Source organism: Megalobrama amblycephala, linkage group LG16 (genome assembly GCF_018812025.1).
Source record: "Megalobrama amblycephala isolate DHTTF-2021 linkage group LG16, ASM1881202v1, whole genome shotgun sequence".
Taxonomy (NCBI): Eukaryota; Metazoa; Chordata; class Actinopteri; order Cypriniformes; family Xenocyprididae; genus Megalobrama; species Megalobrama amblycephala.
In genome coordinates this window covers 30,801,111-30,827,755 of record NC_063059.1, presented here as the reverse complement: position 1 = coordinate 30,827,755, position 26,645 = coordinate 30,801,111, and the positions used below count along the sequence as shown (strand labels likewise).

At 36.6% G+C, this 26,645-nt stretch overlaps 2 protein-coding genes across 2 annotated transcripts in view; both read right to left on the bottom strand.

Moving 5' to 3' along the window:
- The window catches only part of nxn (nucleoredoxin), an 88,132-nt gene extending 68,918 nt beyond the window's left edge, over window positions 1-19,214 (bottom strand). Inside the window, exon 1 of the mRNA XM_048160264.1 lies at window positions 18,684-19,214. Within this exon, the coding sequence (XP_048016221.1) occupies window positions 18,684-18,992 (309 nt within the window). The 5' untranslated portion in view covers window positions 18,993-19,214. The remainder of the gene's footprint in view (window positions 1-18,683) is intronic.
- A 1,782-nt stretch (window positions 19,215-20,996) lies between these two features.
- Window positions 20,997-22,625, bottom strand: txndc17 (thioredoxin domain containing 17). The gene is made up of 4 exons (XM_048160277.1): window positions 22,322-22,625; window positions 22,171-22,252; window positions 21,844-21,919; window positions 20,997-21,719 (listed from the first exon to the last, which is right to left on the bottom strand). The coding sequence occupies exons 1-4, from the start codon at window positions 22,464-22,466 to the stop codon at window positions 21,651-21,653; spliced, it is 372 nt and encodes a 123-aa protein (XP_048016234.1). The 5' UTR covers window positions 22,467-22,625; the 3' UTR covers window positions 20,997-21,650.
- Between the last annotated feature and the right edge of the window lie 4,020 nt (window positions 22,626-26,645).

The window sequence follows — 26,645 nt, the reverse complement described above, 5'->3', positions numbered from 1 at the left end:
AAATATACCCATGTGACTTATGACTGGTTTTGTGGCCCAGGGTCACATAAACTAGGTAAATAAAGAATCCAACACTAAAGGCGCATTCTTTAAAAGGTCAATAGAAGAAGTCAACAAAAGTTTAACCATGATAAACTGTATAAATTCCACTTTCCGAATATCTGCTTGTGAACTACACATAGTGAGCACAAGAATCGACATCTGGCTTGATGTTTAACCTGCACCAACAATGCTAAATGGAGAAATGGGACACGATACGCTTCTCCACAGCAGTAATCTCACGGGCAGTATGAAGCGTTTCTAATTGCCTGGACACATCTATCCAGAACTCTTTCAAAAGATGCGACCTCTCGTGCTCGTACAAGCGCTTTAAGCTGATAAACCCTTTCATTTCATCCAGCCTCGGGATCAATTCCCCCTCAGTTTCAAAAGCTGCAGAGAAAATGATTAATCAAAACAGCGATTACGGCCATCCGCAAAGTCACACAGACTCCCCACTGTTTCCTCTCAGCAGGAGGCGACCGCCGACCGTTGTCGCGGCGCTCATGGAAAAAGCATGCGATTCTTTCACTTCATTTACAACAAAAACTATTACACGCAATTCATGCAAAATTAATGCTGCCGTTGGAATACCAGATGAATCTATTTTCCACTATACAGTATACTACACACCAGAGCTAAAATGATGAATAAATGATTTCATTATAATTCTAGAAAATGCATTACAATGGGTTCAGAATTCATTTCAGAAACAAGCAAGATCTCCACACCTTTGGGGAAATGAACATTATATCATCACATGACCACTGATTACTTGCTGTAAACTGGGCATATATGATGCATAACAACATAACATATTCATTGTAACATTTTAAGAATCAGCTTTTGGAAGACTACTGAAATTATTTATTGTGCAAAGAATTTTTACAAAAACACTTTGAATATATTTTAAATGTTTATACCAGCTGTGTTTATGAACAATCATTTCTCAGCGTCACTTCATGATCCTCAGTCGAGTGACTCCCAAGCAGAACAACAGCTGGAGGGAGACGATTCATCTCCTGCAGCCTATTATTTCAGGTCTCAATGCAACCTTCAAGTTTGTGAAAAACACATTTTATAGTGAAAGTTCTCAAGCCCCATTTATGCCAACAGCAATATATTTGTAGTTTTTGAAAATTCAAATGACAAATGAGATTAAGGTTCTAAAAATATGATATAATTCCATTTTGACAAGAAAAGCATTTGGTTCTACTAAAATTTAAAATCGAAGTGAAAAAAAAAAAAAATTCTCCCAAAATTTTTGCGAAGTACAATGAAATTAAACAGATTATAATGGGTTGTATGGGGGGAATCTAGGGTGAGGACTTTGGTCAATCCATCGGTTGTTGATTGGATTGAGGCAGATCTGAATGTGAGACTGCAGTCAATTTTATGGAAGGGGCAGAGTTTATAAGGATGAAATTATTATCCGATCCCTCGGTTTCACAGACAAGGCTTTAAGGGTTAGTTCACCCAAAAATGAAATATCTGTCATTGATAACTCACATGTCGTTCCAAACCCATCTTCAGAACACAAATTAATATATATTTTTTTATGGAATCGGAGAGCTTTCTGTCCCTCAACAGACAGCAACAAAACTACCACTTTCAAGACACAGAACGGTAGTAAAGACATCGTTAAAATAGTCCATGTGACTACAGTGGTTCAACATTAATTGTACTTTTTGTGCGGAAAACCCCCCCCAAAAATAATGACTTTATTTAACAATTTCTTCTATTCTGTGTCTGTCCACGACATTGTTCATGTTATAAACACAGTGCAGCACTTCCGGGTTCTATGTCAGAACGCCGGCTCAGTATTGGCCGGCTCTGGCGTAGGCACCACACGCATGCATCGTGGTGCTTACGTGAACAGTGTCAGAGACTGACACAAAGAGAAGAAATTGTTGAATAAAGTCGTTATTTTTGTTAAGTATTCTTGTCGCTTCATAAATTTAAGGTTGAACCACTGTAGTCACATAGACTATTTTAACAATGTCTTTACTACCTTTCTGGGCCTTGAAAGTGGCAATTGTGTCTAATTTAGCTGTCTATGGAGGGACAGAAAGCTCTCGGATTTCATCAAAAATATCTTAATTTCTGTTCCAAAGATGAACAAAGGTCTTACAGGTTTGCAACAACATTAGGGTGATTAATTAATGAAAGAATTTTAATTTTAGGGTGAACTAACCCTTTAAGCCTAGTTCCAGACTAAAATCCAATTTCTTAAAATATACCAGTGCCATTGTTTCATCTCAAGATGCACACAGTAATGTTTTTTCTAAGGAATGTTTATAAAAGCTACTTAAAATGTCCCAGTTGGACTTAGGCCTAATCCTGGCTTAATCCTGTCTGGCCTGTCTGTAAAACCAGGCCTATAATTCTTATTATTATTAAGTCCAAAATACATAAACAGACAGAAGTCACAGATTAATAGTTTAAAATAAGATCAATATTGTGCATTTAGAAAATGAATTTCCATTTTATGCCGACTTTATCATTCCTCAGTGTGTAATGCATCATGAAAAAGTGCTTCAATCCCATTGATCATTGCTCATTTCAATAAAGGCCAACTTCTTGCCATTCATATCTGTGAAAAACTGTAATTGAAAATGAATGACTTCCTGTCATTCACTGTGAACGTCCCATTGGGCTACCCGGAATACCCCTAAATAACTTTCTACTAAAACTCTCTCTGTTCTTAAATTTTCATTTCAGCACACACTTACAGCCCTGCATTCTGGAAATTCTCCATCGTTTCCCACAATTCAATCACAAGACACCAATTGTGAAATACTGAAGGCTCACAGTTGTCAGAGCAGAGAGGAGCTGGACCCTTTCAGTCTACTGTGAGTCCAAACCACACTGGAAGAAAACTCGATTATGAGGCTTGTCCTACTTGCTCCGCTGTGCCAAAACACACTAAAGACAGCTCTGCATTTATGTGGAATATGATAACATCAATCCCAAAGAAAAGAGATGCATTACACAAGAGGATTTGCATTGTTTTCGTTCACTTTAGAAATAAAGAGGATTTTCCCAGAGAAAGCTCAGGACGGTGGATTTTTGAGTGCGTACTGGCCGCACTAGCAGCAAGGATTGTATGACATCCTTTTACGAAACACCAGACATATAACAAGGTCAATAAAAAGCAGATGGAATTTTATGTGACACTATACATCCAAAGCTGCCAGCGGGAAATACTTCCAGGTTCCAGTGGCCACAGGCACTTTCTGCACAAATGTTAAAAACACATCAGCAGCTGATATACTAATAAAAAGAAAAGAAAAGCAATGACAGACGGTGGAAACATCCTTTAATGTTTTCATTTACTGGAAAGTTTTGTACTCGGACACTTTGAGACGTTATAAAAAGAAGCTAATTTTAGGGTCAGCGGCCCGATGTCCCATTTCCTCCACGCTTTACATCTGTTAATACTAATGTACATGCTGTAAGGCAGCACCTCTGTCCTGTTATTAGCCACACCTGCACCTTTAGTCAATCAACAGCTTTCGGTTCGCACATAAAGCCCCTCCAACCGTTAAAGCTGAAACAGGAGAAGCGTGCAGGACTAGCAATAATCCCTGGCAAATAAAAGCCACACAAACAGAAGTATAGCCTCCAGAAGCTAGCACTCAATATCTTTGGTTTATTGGCCAAGGTTCAACAGCACATGCCTGCAAGGAACGTTTGGATGTTATGCTAAAGAGGTATTACAGACAACTTAGTCTGGTTCCTTTAGATAGTCACACTATTACACGACCAGGCTGGGAAATTAAATTTGAGCCCATTAGCCTCATTGGTAAATGCAGAATTTTTCAGCCATTTTGAATTTTTCAAATCCAGGGCTCGACAATAAGGACTGAGGCCAGCGTGAAAGGCGCTTGAGACAGTTGACGGAACCGTCACTTGTCCGATCAGGCCAGTGCTGCGTCATCACGAAGGTTTATCGTGTGTTTTTATGTCGTTAATTTAAGCATTCAAGTGATTTTACATGATTCAGATTCAAGCGCAAGAAGATGCAAAAGAGAACTCAATTCAGTACTCACATGCTGTTTTCTTTTAGCAAGCACAGAGAGAGCCGAGACTCAGGCTACGTTCAACACTGTCAGTTTTTGAGACTGACAACAGCATTTACTTACAGGTGCGAGTCTCGAAATGTTCCATTCAAACAACAGCTTACAGTAGCATCTTGAATAATATCTGTATGAACCAAGTGTGCCACCCAAGTCCTGAAAAGTTAAGTCAAAACGTTTCAATCGCCCCCAGGTCGCTGGATGCAGTACAGGTCATAAACCCTGCCATGTAATCCAATGGGTCATGAGACAAACTAAACAATCAAATTACACATAAAAAATGTTTTTTACAAAGATGGTTTATGTCATTTTAAGTAGCCTTTAGCAGTTCATGTGTTCATTTTTTAAATAAGTTTGGCTTTAGTTATTTGATGCTTTAAAAACGGGGGTGTGACAGGTTTGACAGCTGTGATTGACAGCTTCTGTGAGCGAGGTAATCACTGAGGCACCAACTGACTTTTTTCAGGATCTTCAGTAGGAGACTGAAGCTTTAACTTTAATTTTTACATTTCCATAACTGTTTATTTCACACTGACAATAATTTGTTCTGCAGTAAACGGGACCTTGATACCACAGCTCCACTTCACGGTTTCCAGTTCGTTTTATTATGCAATACATAGGGATTCATTTTATATTTCAAATATGTTGTTTGTGCACTAATGGCGCTTTTCCACTGCATGGTATGGTTCGGTACGGCGCAGCTCCTTTTTTTAACGACCGCAACTTGAAAAAAGAAATGGCTGTATCATGGTCAGTAGACAAGGTGACTCATTGGTAGCCATGGAGCAGATCCATGGCAGTAAAGGCGGCGCAACTATAAAGATCAGTCTATAACAAAGACTATAGAATAACACAAGACACTCGTATTGTTTTGAATGGGAGAAAGTGTAACGTGCAATATGGCGGAATAAGTCCCGCCTTCTAAATAAGGGCCAATCGCCGACTGGTAAAGTCATCGCGTCACTTCTGCAGCCGTTAGAATCACCGGTTTCTATAGAAACAGTCAGACGCGTACCTCCGAAGAGAGCTTGATCCAGCCTGAAAAATAGTTTTTTTTGTCATGATTCGAGCGTTTAGAAACTAAATTTATGAGCCGGTTGTTGTTAGATTTCATTGGTGATTTCAAATATGAAATTTAATCGTAAGGTTGGCGAACAGTTTTGGAGAATTTGATGTTTCCCCATTCAAAGAGATTGCATGATGCCCAGGATGCCCGAGAGGCGTTTCAAAGATGGCCGCCGAGTGAAATGACTTGTCTTAAAGGGACTTTGGTCTATAATCCCACCCACTTTGAAGCGGTACTAAACTGCAGTGGAAAAGCAAAACAAAAGTAAGCAAGCCGTGCTGAACCGAACTGAGTCGAGTCGCTCCACGCAGTGGAAAAGCGTCATTAATGTAATAAACATCATACAATAGATAAATAGGTTATTATTAGTTAAGACATCGCGATGACAACTTTTGATCAGGCATTACTGCCTGGATCCTAAAGAGACCCAATTGATGGGGGGAATCAATTTCTCATGACACCGACTTCAATTCTCTACAATGGAAGAAAGTGAAGGTGCCGTGTTCCATCTTTTTTTATAGTCTATGGTATGAATGTGCAGAAGGAGTCAAGCCCGTTTTCCAGTGACCAATGTAATATCAAAAACGGCGACGTCCATAAAACTGAAAAGTCTTTTCACTTTTGATTCAAGAGTCCAATTGAACTGTAAGTTCATCTGTCAAATCTTCCTTAACCAACATCAGCTTTTATATCTGGGTGGAAAGCATTAGCATTAAAGACCTCTTTCAACAAACAATAAAAAAAAAATCTTACCAACCCCAAACGTTTAAATGGAAGTGTATATTTGTTTTAATGTATAATAGCACAAATGTCAGGATGAAGTGAACCAGGAATGCTTTGGCATTATTTCGAACCACACCACCACACAGCATGGACCGGAGATGGTCTGAGTTTAAACAGAAGACACATTTCAGCTCTGAGAACAACGCTGACATGGAAGATTGGGACGAACAGTCAAACAAGCCTCTAAATATAATCAGGTTACTTCAAAAAGAGTATGACGTTATTTTTAAACAGCAGCTATTCTCGTCAAATGAAACGTCGCCTACAAAATTACTGCCACGGTGAAATAAAACAAAACTGCTGGTGTTAACTTTCTACCCTGCACACGACTGGAGCTTAGCAGCTTCTCTACAAATTTCTCTACAAACATTATGTCTTCTAAGTCACCAAGAGCAAAGCTGGTGGAGACCGACTGACACAGAGGAGTCATTTCAGGTCAGAGCAGGTCTTGTCCCTCAGAGGTGAAGGGACAAGCAGAGCCATCCGGGGTCATTGTGATGACTTCAGAGGCGCTAATCGGCTATAATCCACTTGAGATGAAGTGATTAGAAGGATTTGGCGAGGCCCCAGATCTTCCCACTTACCGCAGGAGAAACGCGCTCCCGGTTCATTCCCCAGGCTATGTGGCAGTGTTTGTGCACCAGGGTTATATAACGTTTCATCAACCCCATGACTCATTCACTTTGGTTCATGTTAATCATAAATGAACTCCGCTTTTTATTGCTTTAAGCAATTCTGACAAGAAAAAGGCCAACTGGATTAATACTTTGAGGGAATTTAGCAGAGGATAAACTATAATAAAACCATTAATTACATATTTCCACTGCAGGGTCGTTTGATCTCAAGGCCAAAAAGTGATGATTTGCATCCAAGGCGTCAAGACCCTCAATTAAGACGTCAGTGGGTTTGGAGTTCTAAGATATTCACCCTCTTTTGCCTCAACTTCCATTTCCTCCATCAGAGCGATGGATGGGAACAGGCAAAACTGAAATCTCCACTTTTTTTTTGTAAATAAAAACAATATAAGAAAGCTCTTCACATCTCAAAATTGATTTAGTTGCAGCAAGTCATATAAACTACTGGTTCAAAGAGCTACAGGGTCGGTAGAAAATTTAAGAGAAAATAAAATTTTGCATAATGTATTTTTAGGGCTATCAAAGTTAATAGGTTAACTTAAATATGTTTAACGATAAATAAAAAGTTATATATTAACTTATATTTATTTAGTTTATTTAAGTTAACATGAACTTTTTTCCTTTATTTACTTAAATAAAAATTTAATGTAGTAACTTAAATTTAACAAAAATAATTAAATAACTGAATGAATGAAAGAATGAATATCTATAAATCTTTTTAATAAAAAAAAAACTTTTTTTAAACAACAAGAAAATATTTCTTTGTTCAAGAAAATATTTAGCTGTCTTTGTACTTCAGGATGGTGGGAACAGCATATTTTGGAGTCCAAAACATTTGAAAATCCATGGTATGAACTAATTATTTTCACCAAAGATGATATACATAACAAAAGGAAACCAAGGAGAAAGTCATTCTAGTGAATGTTAGCAACAAGTTGAGACGGATACCACAGCAACACTGTGGCAGGGTTTTGCTTTGTGGGAAGACAAGACAAAAAAAATACCCTTCATTTTGACTCAACACACACTCAAGTCAACAGCAGATTCACAGTAGGGTCGGCGCCAGTTTGTGAGGGTGCCAGACTGCCAAGAGACACAGTCGACATGTTTGTACTGCGCTTCAGCACTAAACCATCGGGCAACCATCCACCACACACCATCACTAAATCACTGACATTGACTCAACTACAGTAACATCACTGATAGCATAGCCATAGGTACAGATGACAAAGCACTGTGGGACGATTCCACTAGGGGAGAAAGAGAGATCAAAACTGCTTTGTACAACATTAATAAATCCAAAATGATTTAAAACTTCTCAAACATGCTGGGACGGATGAAGGTCAACATCTCTGGTTCGTTTGCATCAGACTGATTTGTGCATCGCATCCTTTCAACTATCTTCTCTAATGACAGCATGCTCGCTTCTAAGGAACAGAGAAAAGAAAGTCAACACAAGCAGCACACACAAAAAAAAAAAGAAAAAAAGAAGGAAGTGGGAATCAATCATTACAAAAGTTTCCAGTTATAACATGACAAAATGAAAGATAAGTGTTAAAGAGGGCATTAAAGGTGTCCTAGAATTAAAAATTTAATTTATCTTGGCATAGTCAAATAACAAGAGTTCAGTACATGGAAATGACATACAGTGAGTCTCAAACTCCATTGTTTCCTCTTTCTTATATAAATCTCATTTGTTTAAAAGACCTCAGAAGAACAGGCGAATCTCAACATAAGTGTACGCCCCCAATATTTACATATGCCAGCCCATGTTCAAGGCATTAGACAAGGGCAGAACGTCTGGATGTGCACAGCTGAATCATCAGACTAGGTAAGCAAGCAAGGAAAACAGCGAAAAATGGCAGATGGAGCAATAATAACTGACATGATCCATGATAACATGATAGTTTAGTGATATTTGTAAACTGTCTTTCTAAATGTTTCGTTAGCATGTTGCTAATGTACTGTTAAATGTGGTTAAAGTTACATCGTTTCTTACTGTATTCACGGAGACAAGAGCCGTCACTATTTTCATTTTTAAACACTTGCAGTCTGTATAATGCATAAACACAACTTCATTCTTTATAAATCTCTCCAACAGTGTAGCATTAGCCATTAGCCACGCAGCATAGCCTCAAACTCATTCAGAATCAAATGCAAACATCCAATCCGACGCATACATGCAGTATGCATGACGAACACTTTGTAAAGATCCATTTGAGGGTTATATTAGCTGTGTGAACTTTGTTTATGCACTGTTTAAGGCAAGCACAAGCTCCAGGGGCGGAGAGCGTGCGATTTAAAGGGACCGCAACCTGAATCGGCGCATTTGTAATCATGCCCCAAAATAGGCAGTTAAAAAAATTAATTAAAAAAAAAATCTATGGGGTATTTTGAGCTGAAACTTCACAGACACATTCAGGGGACACCTTAGACTTATATTACATCTTGTAAAAAAAACATTCGATGGCACCTTTAAAGTACACGCAATGTATACCAAATAAACTTCCCCTTGGTGATTTTTGGCTATATGAGCACAGCGTGATTCCACGGCTCTACTGTACTAAAGCTCAGTATAGTTAACTCATAAATTATAAATGTATTTTCCTCAAATTTTTCTCACAAGCTGCTCAAGCCAGAAACATTAGCAACTACACAAAGAATGAAGCTGCATTCTCAAAACTACCACAGGGGGTGCCAAATCAGGCATTATTAGCATAAAAGGTCTTCTCTATATGGCCTTTCGCACCAGGTAGTTGAAGAAACTCAGTTATAGGAACTAGCCACCAGGGCGGTCCCCCAAGAACTAAATTTCCCCTAGGGTCATTGCATTCGCACCGCAAGTAGGAACTCTGAAGTGATGTAAGCTGGCTGACAGGCCGTCAGGAGGATTGAGGACACCATGTGATTGGAGCATGGGTTTCATGAAAACAGAGATGGAATGTAGATGTATAAGTTATTGAAAGAGCAAAATGGAGGGCTAAGAGATCAAATCTCCTGCGATAACTTCCAGTGCCATCATCAATGCTGAGAAAAGAACAACGCCGCAGACAAAAGCCATTAACATTAGCTTTCAGTATGTTTATGTTTTCCATGTTCAGGGAGTAAGTATGTTACACAGCTTTTTAAAAAAATAGTGCCGGTGTTTCGTATGGCATGTGTTCGGCCAATCAATATAAACTTACGTCACTGGTATTTCCTATTGTGTTGGCTTAGACTCTACTCTGAAGTAGGAGCTCATTTAAAAGGCATTGTTACAGCTAAAATCGTTCACAGTTCCCGCGGTACGAACATGCCAAAAAGCGGGTACTTCCACCTATAGTTATAGGAACTATGAAAACGAAAGCCCCTTATGATCAATTTCTCTTTATGATTAATTAAATTGATCAAAAGGTGACAGTAAAGATTTTTATAATGTTATAAAAGATTTCTATTTTAAATAAATGCTGATCTTGTGAACTTTCTAATAGCCAAAGAATCCTAAAAAAAAAAATCAGTTTCCACAAAAATATTAAGCAGCACTGATTACAACATGAATAATAATAATAAGAAGAAGAAATGTTACTTGAGCAGCAAATCAGCATATTAGAATGATTTCTGGAGGATCATGTGACACTGAAGACTGGAGTAATGATGCTGAAAATTCAGCTTTACCATCACAGGAATAAATTACATTTTAAAATAGATTAATATAGAAAACTTTTACATTGTATATAATATTTCGCATTGTTTTCACAGCATTTTTGATCAAATAAATGCAGCATTGCTGAGCATAAGAGACTTTCAATAACAATAGAATAAAATAAATCACAATTAATCTCATAATTTCCAACCAGTTTTAAAAAAAATCCAGTATATTACATTTAACTTTTTTCACAAATTTCTGAGGACCCCTTACAGCTTGAAAACCACTGACATTCAGCATTTTTCTAGCTTTTCTGGTAACTGCACTGTTTACTCTAACTTATTCAGCAATGGTGGACTTAACCCGTAATAAATCTGGCACATTGAATCATTACAGATTTTAATCTGGTGTTGTGTTGAAGATGAAATCCCTGTGCCCACCTGCACATTTCTGTGAGGTTTGTCTCCATTTCCAATCAAGGCGATAAATGGGCAGAAAGGCCTCTTTAAGTCAATCTAGACTATAATCTGAAACTTGTACTTGGACAACAAACTTGTCCAGGGTCACAGCCCAACAGTTATTCTTTTATTTTCCCTCTACAGACTGCTGGGAACAGAACGCTCTCACGTTGCCTGAGATTAAGCCCTTTCCCCTGGCTTTTTTTCCCCCCGCACCTCTCAATAGGTAACTAAAAACCTAGGAAACCAGTTCTCCACTAGGATTCATCATGTCCACACTCCTATTGTAACCATTCTTAACATTACAGTGTTTCCAGTGAGAAAGACACAATGGGGACTGAAAGAAGGTGTAAATCTAGTCTGGAACAAGAAGTTAAATTTGGCAACTGCTGTGTTTATAAAGCCTCTCACTAGCAACTACACACACACACACACACACACACACACACACACACACACACACACACACACCTTACATAATCTCGTAATATATTGTATACAATCACAAGAAATTGTAGGTTCAACAGGGTCACCGACAGACACTTCTCTGTGTGTAATATTAGCACTGCAGCTTGAAGGGATATATCAGGAAAAACAGGACTTTCCTTCATCTTTTGCAATTAAACAATGTTGACATATGCTCAAAAGGAAAAGCCTCCATCCTAGTCCATCCCATATTTTAGAAAATTAAGCTGCAAAAACATTTAAAAAAAAAAAAAAAATTATGATTATGACATCTACACCATAAGCTCATTAACATAAAACTATCCACATTTATCAACACTTGATCAGTATTCAGCAGCTTCTCTTGTCTTAATGAATGACGATGTGAATTACATCGTGTAAACTTCACATACGAAGATGTTGGCCAAAAGAGTTATTAAAAGAGTTATACAAAGACAAAAAAAAATTGTTCTTTGGGGGACCAAAAATGGTTCTATGGCATCACTGAGGAAAAAAAAGAAAAAAAAAGAAACACTTTTGGAACCTTTATTTTTAAGAGTGTAACAGACGTGTATGTCTTAAAGGGATAGTTCACCCAAAAACAAAAATTCTGTCATCATTTACTCACCCTCAAGTTGTTCAAAACCTGTATAAAATAATGTTCTGTCGAACACAAAAGGAAGATATTTGGAAGAATGTTTGTAACCAAGCAGATCTCCCCCATCCTGGCATGAGGTTAAATTAACCTCATGCCAGGATGACTCTTGATCAAGCGTTCAAATGTAATTGCAGGTGGTATGTTAATAAGCATGAATTATTCCTTTCAAGTTCAGAGATCCGTGATATATCGGTACCATATTGGTAAACAGCTGATATTGGAGTTTTTTTTTTTTTTTTTTAATTTAAAGATATTGTTTATGGCCGATATTTAATTGTGCATGCCAATTCCTGCTATTTTTAAATTTAGATTAACTTTAAATTATCTTTAGATGACAAATGTAATCTATAAAAGTATTATTTAAAAAACATTATTAAATGTGATATTTAGCAAATCTCAAAATAAATACACATTTTTCAAACTAGATAACAAAAATGAATACTGTGATGTCATGATGTTGTGAATAAATTCACTTTTAGAATTTAAAATGAATATTTAGACAAAATTTTAATATTGGCCAGAATGTTAATGTCAGGGGTTCCCTGGTCAAGTATAATAAAAACTCTCTCAAAAAACCTTGACTAAGATTATACAAAAAGTGCATAAACCAAATGACATATAGTGTCTCACCATGTGGTTATGACGCTGACCATGTAGTTAAAAAACAACAACCTGGAAACCGTTTTCCGAGTATAATTTTTCTAATCTGAAATGAATTTGGCGTCTCATTCATAGGTCCATCTCAATTAACCTGAGCTCAGCATTTCCCACCGAGCAGCATTATCAGCACACAGCGTCACTCAGCAGAGAAAATCTGTGTTCGACACACCGAGCCAAATGTACCGTTCACTGATAGCGAAGCCGGTATTATCACCTGCAGATAAGGCGGTCTTTTCCCATCCGCCAGCCCTGAAATCAAAGCCGCACGGAGAGGCACGGCTCTAGGATATGTGATGAACAGGGAGCGCAGGGTTTTTCATCAGATCACTGACACCCTGATGACAGCAGCCCTTAGCAATCTCAAAAGCTCCAAGCAGCTGTCTCTGAATCTGCAGAGGCGGTGGCACAGCCGAGATCCAGAAGGCCTCCTCCTCTTTCTCTCGGATGCGAGACCGCCGCCTCGCCGTTTACTTTACGACGCTGGCAGATCTGGGCTTTGGCGGTAACTGGGCCAAACCTGTAATTGATTTACGAGCAGCTTTCTCCACTCCGCCTGATGCTAGTGTCCTTGTAAGGCAGTGCCAGCACAGACACCCTCCACCAAACACAACTTCTCCTTTAAACGTGACTGGAAAAACACTAAATAAAAATCATATGGCTCAAAGGTTGCAGACATTAAGCGATTGTTGCAAACACTGGGTCCAGTCAGAGATGAAAACCGAAGACATTTAGTGTATCCATATCCATTTTTAAACATGTTTCTGTTTATTTTTCCATTTCACAATTAAAGGGATAGTTCACCCAAAAATGAAATTAGTAGCTTGCTGTACTAATTCAGTAGATTGCTCCAAACCGGTATAAATTTCTTTGTTCTGTTGAAAAACAAAGGAAGATATTTTGAAGAAAGTTTGTAACCCGGCCACTTTGGGCCACCATTGACTATCATAGTATATTTTTTCCTACTATGGAAGTCAATGGTGGCCCAAAGCGGCCTGGTTACAAACTTTCTTCAAAATATCTTCTTTTGCATTTAGCAGTACAAAGAAATGTATAGGCTGAGTAAATTATGACAGAATTTTCATTCAAATGGTCATTTATTCACCCTCATATCATTCCTTGATGCTACTTTTCTTTCTTCCACAGAACACAAAAAGGAGATGTTTAGAAGAATGTCCAAGCTGCTCTTTTCATACAGCGCAAGTAAAGGGGGGAATTACAAAAAAAAAAAATTAAAAAAAATCTGTACAGCTTGTGCACTATATTCAAAGCCTATTGTAGCCATTCATTAGACATGAGAACCAGAACAAAATCTGAATAAATATTCTCAAAAAAAAAAAAAAAAAAAAAAAATCTCAAGAGGCATTATGTAAGAATTTTATTTTTGTGTGAACCACTAAAATTTGATTGGATTGTAAAACAGTGTGCCATGATTTAATTGGCTAAGATTTTCCTCCGTCCCTGTAGCCCTAGTTACAGCAAATAATTGTTTCAGAGGGGGAATGTTACATAACATTCTAATGAAAATGAAATGGAAAAAAAAAAGTTTAAAAATAACACGCACTCATGAACCAGGACACCTACACGCTAGAGTTTACATTTTAAACAGCATTCCAATATGCATACTTCTCTACAATATAGTATGTGGAAAGAGTAGTATGTCCAAATTCACAGTATTCATGAAACGGTAGCAAAAAGTACCTAGATGACCTACTACTTCCGGTGCGATTCTGAAGTGCACATCTAATGGACACTTTACTATCCCATGAGGCCACAGAAGAGGAGTTGTGAATGACCATTTAGCAACACAACTGTCACTGATAGGTTATCACTGTCATGATGACTTTAGTACACCCAGATTACTTTCATACTATGTACTTTAACTGTCAAAAAGTACATACTTATTCAAAAGAAGTACCTACTCAGAGAGTATGTGATTTCAGACGCAGCCCGGGTCAGAGAGGAAAGTTCAATGCTTATAGAAATCCCATTATCAGCACTTCAGCTTCAAAATGACTGGTAAATTAAAAGGCATTTTGAGTTCATGTGGTCTATGAATGAGCTGCGGGTATCATATCTCTCACCTGCCTCAATATTGAGCCAGTTGTGAATCCACAGCATATTAAAAGAGAGTCATAACATGGGTTAGGGAGTTTGTTTTGGTGTGGAAGGCTTATCTCTGCATGAAAGAGGAGGAGACGGACCAGGTGATGGGGCAGATTTAAAAAGGCAACTGAATAGAACAAGGATGTTTGGAATAGCAAACTACTTACTATTTCTGCTGGATTTAGTATGTATACAGTGCACATTATTTTACATAAAATACCTGGATTACCAGCAGAATACAAGAGCAACGATATGAGGAATACTGTGTCTCCAATGCAATGCTCTCGACTTGACCTTCCATTTCTGAATTAAACAAGTAACGTGATAAGGTTGTGACAAACATAATGAGGTCTTGTGATCATGTAACATGCTACTAATTGACAAACTTATTCTGGAGTACTGTCTATTTTTACAACTTAAAAATAGTAGGCAATATATAGTCTATACTATGTAGTATGCTTGTATTTCATTCCATACACAGCCAAGGTCTAGTCTGAGATGAGTCCTGCAGCAATACACAGGGTCGCCTCTCTTCTGTCCCAGGAGAGAGGGGGAAATGAGCCACTTAATACCCCGCAGTACCACAACCTCAACTCTGCTTTGCAGCAGGCCAACATCACACAGCAATTAAAGCCTTCAAAGAACACAAACACAAAAGACCCACTATATTCACTCTCCCATGAAGAGAGGAAAGACGATTCATCCTCATGCTGGGGCTGCAAATAGGAACGTGACATTGGACGGTCAAAGTCTTTACAGCTCAGACTCTCTGCAGGATGCAAGGTGTTATTACTTCAAAACAAACACTCTTATCTGGACCAGCCCGGGCCATTTACATCTCCTGTTAAGAGCAAACTAAATAAGCCTCGAGTAAAATCTAAGATGTGGGGTCCAGGTAACAGCAAGCTACAATGGTTTAGGATTATTTATGGCTTCATATATGTTACGGCTTAGTCTGCATGGCTAACTGCGAAAGCATTTTGGCATGTAATGTAAAAGTGTAGCTAGTAAGCAGAAATAAGATGAAGAACATGCTGTAATATTTAAGTCACAGGACAAAATTGTATGAGTATGAATATGCTCACACACATATACATATATATACACATATACAAACATGTTTTATACATATATACACACATAAAAATAAATATAAAAATGTACATTACATTCATTCTTTTATCATATTCTTTTATAGAGACATACAAATGTGGAAAAACACAAGCAATGAACCATGAAGGATCCCAAAAATCAAGCAGAAACCTACATTTTGGAGAATATTACACAACTTTAAAAAGAGAGCTCAATGCACTGTTGCATAAATTAAAAGGGAAAAAAAAAATTATGTTGCAGTGTCACAGAAAACAACACTGGCATGAAGTCATAATTGTGTTGTAGCAGAGATGTGGAAATTATTGGATATAAACATTTGAAGGCATATTTGTAATCTAAAACACATGGGAAAACATAAAATTAAACACTTAAGACCATTTTTTGAAGGTCTCGGACTATGAGGATTTTATTTCCAAGACCGGTCAAGAACACAACCATGGGGATATCGCTAAATTGCCGTTGCATTGTCTTTGTTAACATCATTTTTGATTGGATGTAAAACTTCCTGCTTCAAATGCAATCAATAACTTATTTCTAATTTCATTTCTTTTGTTACTGTTGTGCCGGGTCAGAAATCAACAAGGGATTGCGTCAAAAATGTCACCAAAATGAATACAAATGCCCACAAAATTCAAGATACGATTGGAAAAAAATACTTGTATAAGATCTTGATTTTATATTAGAACATATGATATAATTAAGGCTTTTTTCACAAATAGGAGCACAATTGCATATGTAATATTGATTTTTTTTTTTTTTTTTTTACAAATTTTTGTTTTTAAAACATTAATCTCAACATTATTTTTATGCATTTGTAATTGTACCGATTCAGATGCAGCTTCTGTTCCACCTCTGCAGTGTAAAGATGAACTTTATTGTTAGTGATTTAAATTAATTTGCTCTATATAGTGTCTTATTACTCTAATTGTAAATATTGATTAAAAATAAGACATTTCTCAAGCAGTAAATGTGGATTTTCTGGATTAATTTGAGGAGTGCTAGTCAGGTCTTGGTCTTGACTCAGTCTCGACTTGCCTTGGTCTTGGTCTCGTTTTAAGTGGTCTTGACTACAACACTATTAAACACCAAAACAAGCCAAAAAGCCAAGATTCAAACCCTGTGAAAACCCCCATCCCCTTCCTCTGGATTGTGTTAAAAAAAAAAAACTCTTACACAACACACAAAAAAACCCCAAAACAAAAATCAAAGCTGAATTACCCTCTGAATTTATTTTAAAAAATACACACACACACACACACACACAACTACAATACCACCACACATGAACAGACACAGCATTTGTCAGTCTGCATTACCAAAACACTGCATGCGATACAATCAGTATTTGCATGGTGGCAGATTTTATCTTAAATATTTATACGGCTGCCACCGATGCCACTGTAAACCGGTATGAGCTATTAAATGTACATCATTTGCTCGTCAGTGAGACGTGCCAAGGCATGCTGCAGGAGGAGGAGCTGGTGCAGTGGACCAAAATGGATACCAGCACACAGGGGCAAATCTGAGCATGATCCAAATGGTATTATCCATAAAAACAAACACTCAAACATAACACACAATACTGCACTAAAATATCAACCAAATGATACAGTGCTAAACATATAGAGAAAAAAAAACCCACAATAACACACAACAGAATTAATTTACAATGCAATTTATGCAAAGTCTGTGTTTAGAATGGTAATCGTGATAAATTAATTAATGTTTAAGATGGTAATCCAGATTTAATAAAGGTCATTTCTCATCACTGGTACACCAGAGCTCCCAACTTGAAATATTTACAACCACAAGATCTCATTCATAGAAGCAAGAGGATAACTCAATTAAAAATGTTCTGAGACGCAGTAATAATTTCCAGGCTTGTTTTCATAAATTACATAAAACAGGCCTGGTAAAAATCTGAACAGCAAATGTGCTTTCAATAAAATGAAATGCTTTAAAAACAGGTTAGTTAAGCTCTTAGAAAAAAAAACAGGTAAACTCATTTCTACACCCTTAATTTAAAAGGGATAATATTAAGACGGACATAAATCATCTAGATAGCCTATATTACAATGATTTATGTGTTATTGCAGCACTTGAGCACTTACAGTTGACACCAAATTCCAAAAAAAAAAGATTTTATTCACCTTGTAAAGATGCATTTAGCAACTAATTATTTCTATAATAATTATGTAACAGCTTGTAGTCTAATTCTGTAATTTATGATGACTCATTTTTGTAATTAATGGCTTTTTTTTCCCTGAAAAGCACTCTGGATGTGTCTCAAAAACTACCGAGCGACCTAACTAGACAGCATTTTTGACTGTTTAGCAAAATTGGCAGCTCATAAGAGAGTGTAATGGTTTAGGCCAGGGTAAATATGTGCTTTTGTGGTTTGTAAAGGATGTGTTTCACCTTTACAACACCCAGCAGCATAAAGCCTCCAGCTAAAATAAAAAAGACACCTGCCTACAACAAAAGCTTATTATTTTCTCAGGTTACAGTTAATTCATATACTGTTAGATGGGAGTCAAATAATAAAATTCATGTCTGGCTGGTTTTCTTTGTGTAACAAAAATATTCCAGGCTTTATCCCCTTTCTATCCACAAAAGCCAGTTTGCTACAAGAATAAAACATTTAGATTTAAATCTAGATTCATAGGGCTGAAGAATAAAAATAGCTACATTAGGTGGACGCTGGAAATATCTTGTTACCTTTCAAGAAAAAGAAAAAAATCTCAGTTTGGAATGGGAGGTTATAGTTTTATACAATTAATAAAGCTGTTTTAATTAATGCCCTGCCACTGAGAAGAATTTAGTGATGAACCTGATCATTTATCATCCTAATATTTATCATTATAAGAGAGGTCAAAGGGTGTAAAACATCAGACCAGACTTCTTTTATCCTTTTCACCTGCACACACACTTTTCATCTCTTCATCTTTTAAAAAAAAAATAAATAAATAAAGACATTTCTTATCATTTAATACATTTCCAATCTTATTAAATCATCTTACCTTTTTGTGTCTGTCTTTAAAAGGCAACGCCGGCCATTGCATCTCCTGTAAGAAGTCCTGCCACTGTTTCTGGTCCTGATCCGATGAGATGAAGACGATTTCCAATTTGTCCTTGTGCTCTGAGGATTTTTTAAACTTGCTATAAAACTCGCACAGACTCGCGTTGAACTGCTTGCAAGGACCGTTTAAACTGCAGCCGAAGTAGAGCCCGAGCAGAGACAGCTTGCTGCCCAGCGCATGAACATCCACCTCGGCTTTCTCCCCGTTGACGAGCCGCTCTCCGAGCAGATTCACCAGAAACTCCGACATCGCTGCTGAGCTCTCGAAGCGGGCTGGTTTTGCTTTAGTTTGCTTACTCAGGTGATTTGGAATGAAACCCAAAGTGCTCGATGAATATCCACAGGCCCTGGTGCCCAGTTTGGCTGTCCTGGAGTCGCCGCACGGGTTCGAGAGACAGCGGCCGTCGTGTGTCTCCACTGTGAGCACTGTTAAGGAATGCGCTCCAGTTATAGACCGGCCCTCAGCAACAGCGCCGACTCCCGCTGCGAGACTTTCACGACATCTAGCGGCGAGATGGTGCAATTGCACCCCGGCATAATGTGTCCAGAGGGACAGAGCGTACACAGAAATCAATAAAGATGTCTATGAAGGATACCTCACTTTTTCTCTGTACGTAAAGATGTAAAGACACTCAAGTGTGTTTTTATGCACACCTTTCAACCATAACAGAAAAGTGATGTCACATAAATTACCTCATGCATCCCATGTTCATTTAACAAAAAACAGAACAGAAGAGTACTGCTAAATAACATCACTTTAACCCTTATAAGGGTTTGCGAAAATAATTTTTTTTTAAAAGTTCTCTTTGTCCAAATCACATGAAACTTTGTATAGTGGTTAATACTCTCTAGATCTACAAATAAAAATAAAAAATGGAGTGATATCTTGTTTTTATGTTAGTGTAAAAAAAAAACCACACTCAGGGTCTTTGGGCCCAAGGCAACAAAATGTAATTTTGTAACAAAATAATTGTTTTCAAAAAAAAAAAAAATTTAATTTTACTGTTTATTAATGTTTTTACTTCATATTTGTGCATTTTTCGGAGGATTAATCATTTGTTTTAAATTTATATAAATAAATAAATAAATATTTTGTTGAATAGGTTTTTATACAAAAACAGTTTTTTATGTAAAATTCACTTTATAAAAGACCCACATTTGTAACTTTCATTCATGGGGATAACATGGATAATTTGACATGGTTTAGTGTAAGATTTTTGCCTATCTTTTGGAAAATGCAGTTTTAGAAGTAAAAAATTATCACTTTTATCCAGTAGATGGCTGCAGAGCTCCACTATTTCCTATGTGTTATTTGACTAACTGAAAGACATCTTTTCACAAGTTTTTCCAGTTGGATTTATATCTACATATTATAAAATCACAATTATGACAAAAGTTACTTTTTGTCAAAGTTTAGCTTTTTTTGTACTGAAAAAAAAATACGTTTTTCAATAATGTTGATTTTGAGGATGAATTTTGTCCATTTTCTAAGCGGGGTCTATTCATAACAATATTGAAAAACATATTTTTTTCAGTACAAAAAATACTAAACATTGACAAAAAGTAACTTTTATTGTCATAATTGTGATTTCATAATATGTAGATATGAATCCAATTGAAAAATACTTGTGAAAAGATGTCTTTCAGTTAGTCAAATAGCAAACAGTGGAGCTCTGCAGCCATCTACTGGATAAAGTGATAATTTTTTTACTTTTAAAACTAAATTTTCCAAAAGATGGGCAAAAATCTTACACTAAACCATGTCAAATTATCCATGTTATCCCCACAAATGAAATTTAGAAATGTGGGTCTTTTATAAAGAGAATTTTATATAAAAAGCTGTTTATTTATATAATTTATTTATATAAATTTAAAAAATATGATAAATCTTCCAAAAAACTGTACAAATGTGGAGTACAAACATTAATAAAGAGTAAAATTATTTTGTTACAAAATTATGTTTTGTTGCCCGAGTGTACACCCCAAACGAAGACCGCAGAAGGGTTAAACAGAATACTCTAGTCTAAAATGGTGCATACTAAAATTTAAAACAGATTCTGTGTAATAAACACCAACCTTCTGAGCTGAAAACTATACAGCTTTATATTAGGCTACCTCAAGTCAGGAATAAAAACAAAAACCCCTCCACTGCCTGGTGCACTATAATTTCCTATCATATTATTTACTTGGACCGCATTAAAACCCCACAATTACTCTCACAAAACCCTTTGAAAATAAAAATAACAAATTAAAATGCATTTTTCAAAACATTTTATTTTGTTCTGATTACAAACAAACACCTTCTAGGTTAGGATTGTAAACAATTTTCATTATGCATGATTACTGACATTGTAACTGCTTCAGTTCTTCTGTCTTAAAGGGATAGTTCACCAATTTTATCATCATTTACTCGCCCTCAAGTTGTTCCAAACATGTATAAATTTATTTCTTCTGCTGAACACAAAAGATATTTTGAAGAGTATGGGTAGCCAATGGGGTCCATCAACTGTTTGGTTACTGACATTCTTCAAAATATCTTCTTTTGTGTTCAGCAGAAGAAATAAACTCATACAGGTTTGAAAAAACGTGTAAATGATGACAGAATTTTCATTTTTTTGGTGAACTATCCCTTTAACTTGAAGGTACTGTCAAAGTCCCTTTTTTGAAAATCACTGGAAAGTACATTTGAAATGTCTGATTATGCAAAGCTTACTTGTATACAAATGTGCACAATGCTTTCAAAACATGTACAATCACCACAGCACAAACTCACAACATAATACCAGGGCAACAGTTTGTTTTGCTTAACATAAGAGCATAGATTTCAGAAATGACAAAGCGAACAGTGGAATAATAATGTTAATCATATTTTAAAAGTAGTTGTCATCCAGCAGTCTGTCACAGGACATTAATCCTCCGTGAACATCATTCGAACGAGGTCGGTTTTAAAACACTCATCTTCAACCAGCTTCTGGGGCTTAAAAAAGACAAAACAAATTATATATGCATACATTTATCTTTCACTATGGATTAATATGTATAGTACATTGGCAAGAAGCATACATATTAAAACTGGCCAAAAAACATTAACCTATCTTTACCGTCCCATAGCGCAGTAGTGTGGGTACTGCAGTCAGCTTTAAGGTTTTCTTAAAGTCATTATTTGGGTCCTTCCAGCTGGCAAGAACAACAGTGAATGTAGCAGATGTAGGCCAAAACAAAATCAAAGCATTATCTTTTATTGGATTCTGTCTGTGCATTGTGAAGCACTGTCAAAGTGCATAGTCCAATAAACACAGATCTAAGCAATTATACTATATTATTGTCTTAAAATAATGCAATTTCTGATTGAATGTAACCATATGCAGCTACATAGATGAAATATTCCTATTTATATAACCAATCTAATTGGCAAAATGTAAACTTACTAAGGTCTGTCTCCTACTTGGCAGTAAATGAAGACAGAGCCCTCAGGAAGATGAGACAGCTCTCCTCTGACCACTGGCTCTGCTGCAGATAGGGATAAAAGACCGTTTTAGATCTGAATTTTAAAAACAGCACAACTACTGCATAATGTACCTTTCACACAGTCCGGACACCAGCTCTTGCCCTGGCCATCTTTATCTCCAGAGAAGTAAGCGAATATCTCTTTTCCTTTTCTTTCAGACACAGCTTTAGAAAATTCCTCGTAGCCATGAACAGCAACTTCCTCGTATTTAGTCATGATTTATTTACTCTTATTTAGTGTTTAGTGGGAATCCGCTGTTCAGTGACAAAGTCCAACTCTGGTTGCAGAAAGCTGACTGATCTGTGCACAAATTGAGCTGAGTGTGTAAAACTTACAAAAGCGACTCTAGTGTGTGAAGTACGATGAAACGCACATTTGCTAAAAATAAGAGTGCGGTATTTTAAAATAAAAGTCTTCCAAGCTCGATTATTTAAATTCAGGAGCCTATCATTTTTTCCACCACAGCTGAGCATTTTCAGCACATGAATGTTAACTGAAATGTTATTTATAAATTATTATACATTGTGTATGTCTTTATACTCCAAATCCATTCACACTCTTTTAGTCTCTTTAGTAAGCCTATTAAAACTGAGTTTTCATCCATTTAAGGTTACATGTAAAACTTAAAATCTAATTGTTATATTTAAATGCATATAACAATTAGATTTAAGTCATTTAACCTTAAATGGATAAAAACTTTAATAGGCTATTTTAATAGGCTTACTGAAACTAAAGAGTGTGAATGGATTTGGAGTATAAAGTACAAACTAGACTCTGACATAAACAATGTACAGGTGCTGGTCATATAATTAGAATATCGTGAAAAAGTTCATTTTTTTATTGTAAATTATTTAAAAAAATGAAACTTTCATATATTCTAGATTCCTTACATGTAAAGTAAAACATTTCAAAAGTTTATTTTTTTTTTTTTAAATTTTGATGATTAGAGCGTACAGCTCATGAAAGTCCAAAATCCAGTATCTCAAAATATTAGAATATTTCCTAAGATCAATCAAAAAATGGATTTTCAAAACAGAAAAGTTCAAGTTCTTTAAAGTATGTTCATTTGTACACTCAATACTTGGTCGGCAGCACATATTACAGCAAATGACTTGCTCCTAGCACAAATTACAGCATCAGTGAAGTGTGGCATGGAAGTGATCAGCCTGTGGCACTGATGAGGCACTATTGAGCCTTCAGATCATCTGTATATTGTTGGATCGACTGTTTCTCATCTTTCTCTTGAAAATATCCCATAGATTCAGGGGTCAGGCATGTTGGCTGGCCAATAAAGCACAGTAATATCATGGTCAGCAAACCACTTGGAAGTGGTTTTTGCACTGTGGGCAGGTGCTAAAGTCCTGCTGGAAAAGGAAATTAGCATCTCCATAAAGCTTGTCAGCAGATGGAAGCATAAAGTGCTCCAAAATCTCCTGGAAGATGGCTGCATTGACTTTGCACTTGATAAAACACAATGGACCAACACCAGCAGATGTCAAGGCCCCCCAAATCATTACTAACTTTAGAAACTTCCCACTAGACTTCAAGCAGCTTGGATTCTGTGCCTCTCCAGTCTTCCTTCAGACTCTGGGACCATGATTTCAACATGAAATGCAAAATTTACTTTTATCTGAAAAGAGGACTTTCGACCACTGTTCACTGTCCAGTTCTTTTCGTTGTTTCTGTTTCAGAAGTGGCTTGGTAGCCCTTTTCCTGAAGATGTCTGTGTGGTGGCTCTTGATGCGCTGACTCCGGCTTCATTCAACTCATTGTGAAGCTCTCCCAAGTGTTTGAATCGGCTTTACTTGACAGTATTCTCAAGCTTGTGGTCATCCCTGTTGCTTGTGCACCTTTGCCTACCCAATTTCTTCCTTCCAGTCAACTTTGCATTTAATATGCTTTGATATTTCACTCTGTAAACAGCCACCCCATTCAGTAATGACCATCTGTGACTTACTCTCTTTGTGGAGGGTGTCAATGATTGTCTCCTGGACCATTGCCAAGTCAGCAGTCTTCCCCATTAGTGTGGTTTCAAAGAACAAGAGATACCCGGAATTTATACTGTAGGGATGGTCATTTAATGAAACTCAAATGTAAATATTCTAATATTTTGAGATACTGGATTTTGGACTTTCATTAGCTGTACGCTCTAATCAACAAATTAAAAAAAAAAAACTTTTGAAATGTTTTACTTTACATGTAGGGAATCTAGAATAAATGAAAGTTTCATTTTTTTAAAAATAATTTACAATAAAAAAATGAACTTTTTCACGATATTCTAATTATATGACCAGCACCTGTATAATAATTTATAAATAGCATTTCAGTTATAAATGTGCCATATATATATATATATATATATATATATATATATATATATATATATATATATATATATATATATATATATATATATGCAGGCTAACCCATAATATACAGGCCTATAAATTTGGTAACTGCACAGTGTTAAATGATTAAATGAACTGCACAATATTAAATGATAAGAAGGTATGCATTGACGTCACTTTCCCGCCGGAACACACCCCCTCAGCCGGACTGAGTGGCAAAAGAACCTGCTGCATGACTGGATTTAATAGGGGAAACTGTGAAAATGCGAGTAAAACAAACAATAAAACTAAAGGTTGGACTCGATAGTGTTCCAGTTACAAATTACCAAAGTAGACATTTATATGCGCCTGATTTCGACGCCAGGGAAATACATAAAGCAAATTTGCCTGTGAACGCTTTATATATATAAATACAATAGGCTATAGGTAGGTCTAAATACGGGTGATGATCACTTACATCAATGTTATATATATATCATCCAGTCCTAAAAAATTCAACATATTGACAAAATGATAACCGCAAAATCCACGTTTCGCTGCCTGAGTGCAGTTGTTTCTGTGAATTGCAGCAATCCATTTGCTTCTCCTTTCTTTAGCTTTCGGCAGTATACAAAAAATGGCCAAATATATTTGTACAGTCGCAAAGCTCTTTACCATTTTGAATTTGTTGTGTTTTTCATGGCATTTACGCTGAAAACCAATGTTGCCAATCAGTCTTTTTGCCACTCAGTGGGTGTAACTGCAGTCGCAACACGGCCAACGGTGACGTCACATGCATACCCTCTAGTTCATTAAATCTGGTAAAGCTGCGCAATTTTTCAAGCTAAGTTTAATAGGTGTAATGAACATGGGTTTATGAATTTACATAATAAACAAGAAAATGTTTATTTTGAAGATTACGGGCCAGCTTGCTTCTTTAAAGGATTAGTTCACTTTCAAATAACATTTTCCTGATAACATACTCACCCCCCATGTCATCCAAGACTCACTCATAAAGTCAGTCACTTGTCGCCACCTACTGGCGTAAATATGTAATCCGCCAACCTGATCTCACGGCAGTTCGTACGTATTTTATGAGGCGGCTAATTCGTACGGATTCGAAAGACCTCACTCGTACGAATTAGTGCATTTTTTGCTAAATCATATGTATTTTACGAGTTGCCAAATTCGGATGAATGACCTACCCCTAAACCTACCCATCAGCGGGGTTTAGACAAATTGTACGAATTCGTACAACCTCACTCGAATTAGCCACCTCCTAAAATGCGTACAAACTGGTCGTGAGATACCGTTGAATCTGCAGAAAGAGGCACGGAAAATCCCAACCATTTAGAACCTTAGACCGTTGTTAAAATAAGCTCATAGCTATGTTCAGTAGGTTTATATATTTATTGCTAACAATAGGCTATATTTCTTCTTTTAGAACCCCGCAATACCAAATGCAAAGTGCACTAAGGACGAAGACTGCAGAGAAGGAGAGGCTGTTAGGGCTGGAAACGGTATAACTTTAAACTGCTTGATACTTTAACACAAAGTCTGAAGCTAAACGTTGATTTAACATGCTAGCATAATAAAGCCATGCTGCATAATATATATTTGCCATCTGTTTATAAAAATATGTCAACCCCTACTAGCCTAAATAGTTTCATTCTCTCTAGGAATTAAGACTGGCCTTTGTATTAATGGCACTTGTGAAATAAATGGCTGGTGTCCCACTGAAAAGAGAGAGCATCCAGGGTAAGAATATTTTCTTTCACTATTTTAAAGTTCATAACATGTTGAACACAGACAGTGCTATGGAAGCTTTTTCTACCTCAAAGATGTCCATGTCTTTGGTTTTTGATGAAAACATTCCAGGATTATTCTCCTTATAGTGGGCTTCAATGGCCTCCAAACAGTTGAAGGTCAAAATTACAGTTTCAGAGCAGCTTCAAAGGGCTTTAAACGATACCAGACGAGGAATAAAGGTCTTATCTAGCGAAACGATCGGTCAATTTAAAAAAAAATACAACTGTATATGCTTTATAAACACAAATTATCATCTTGC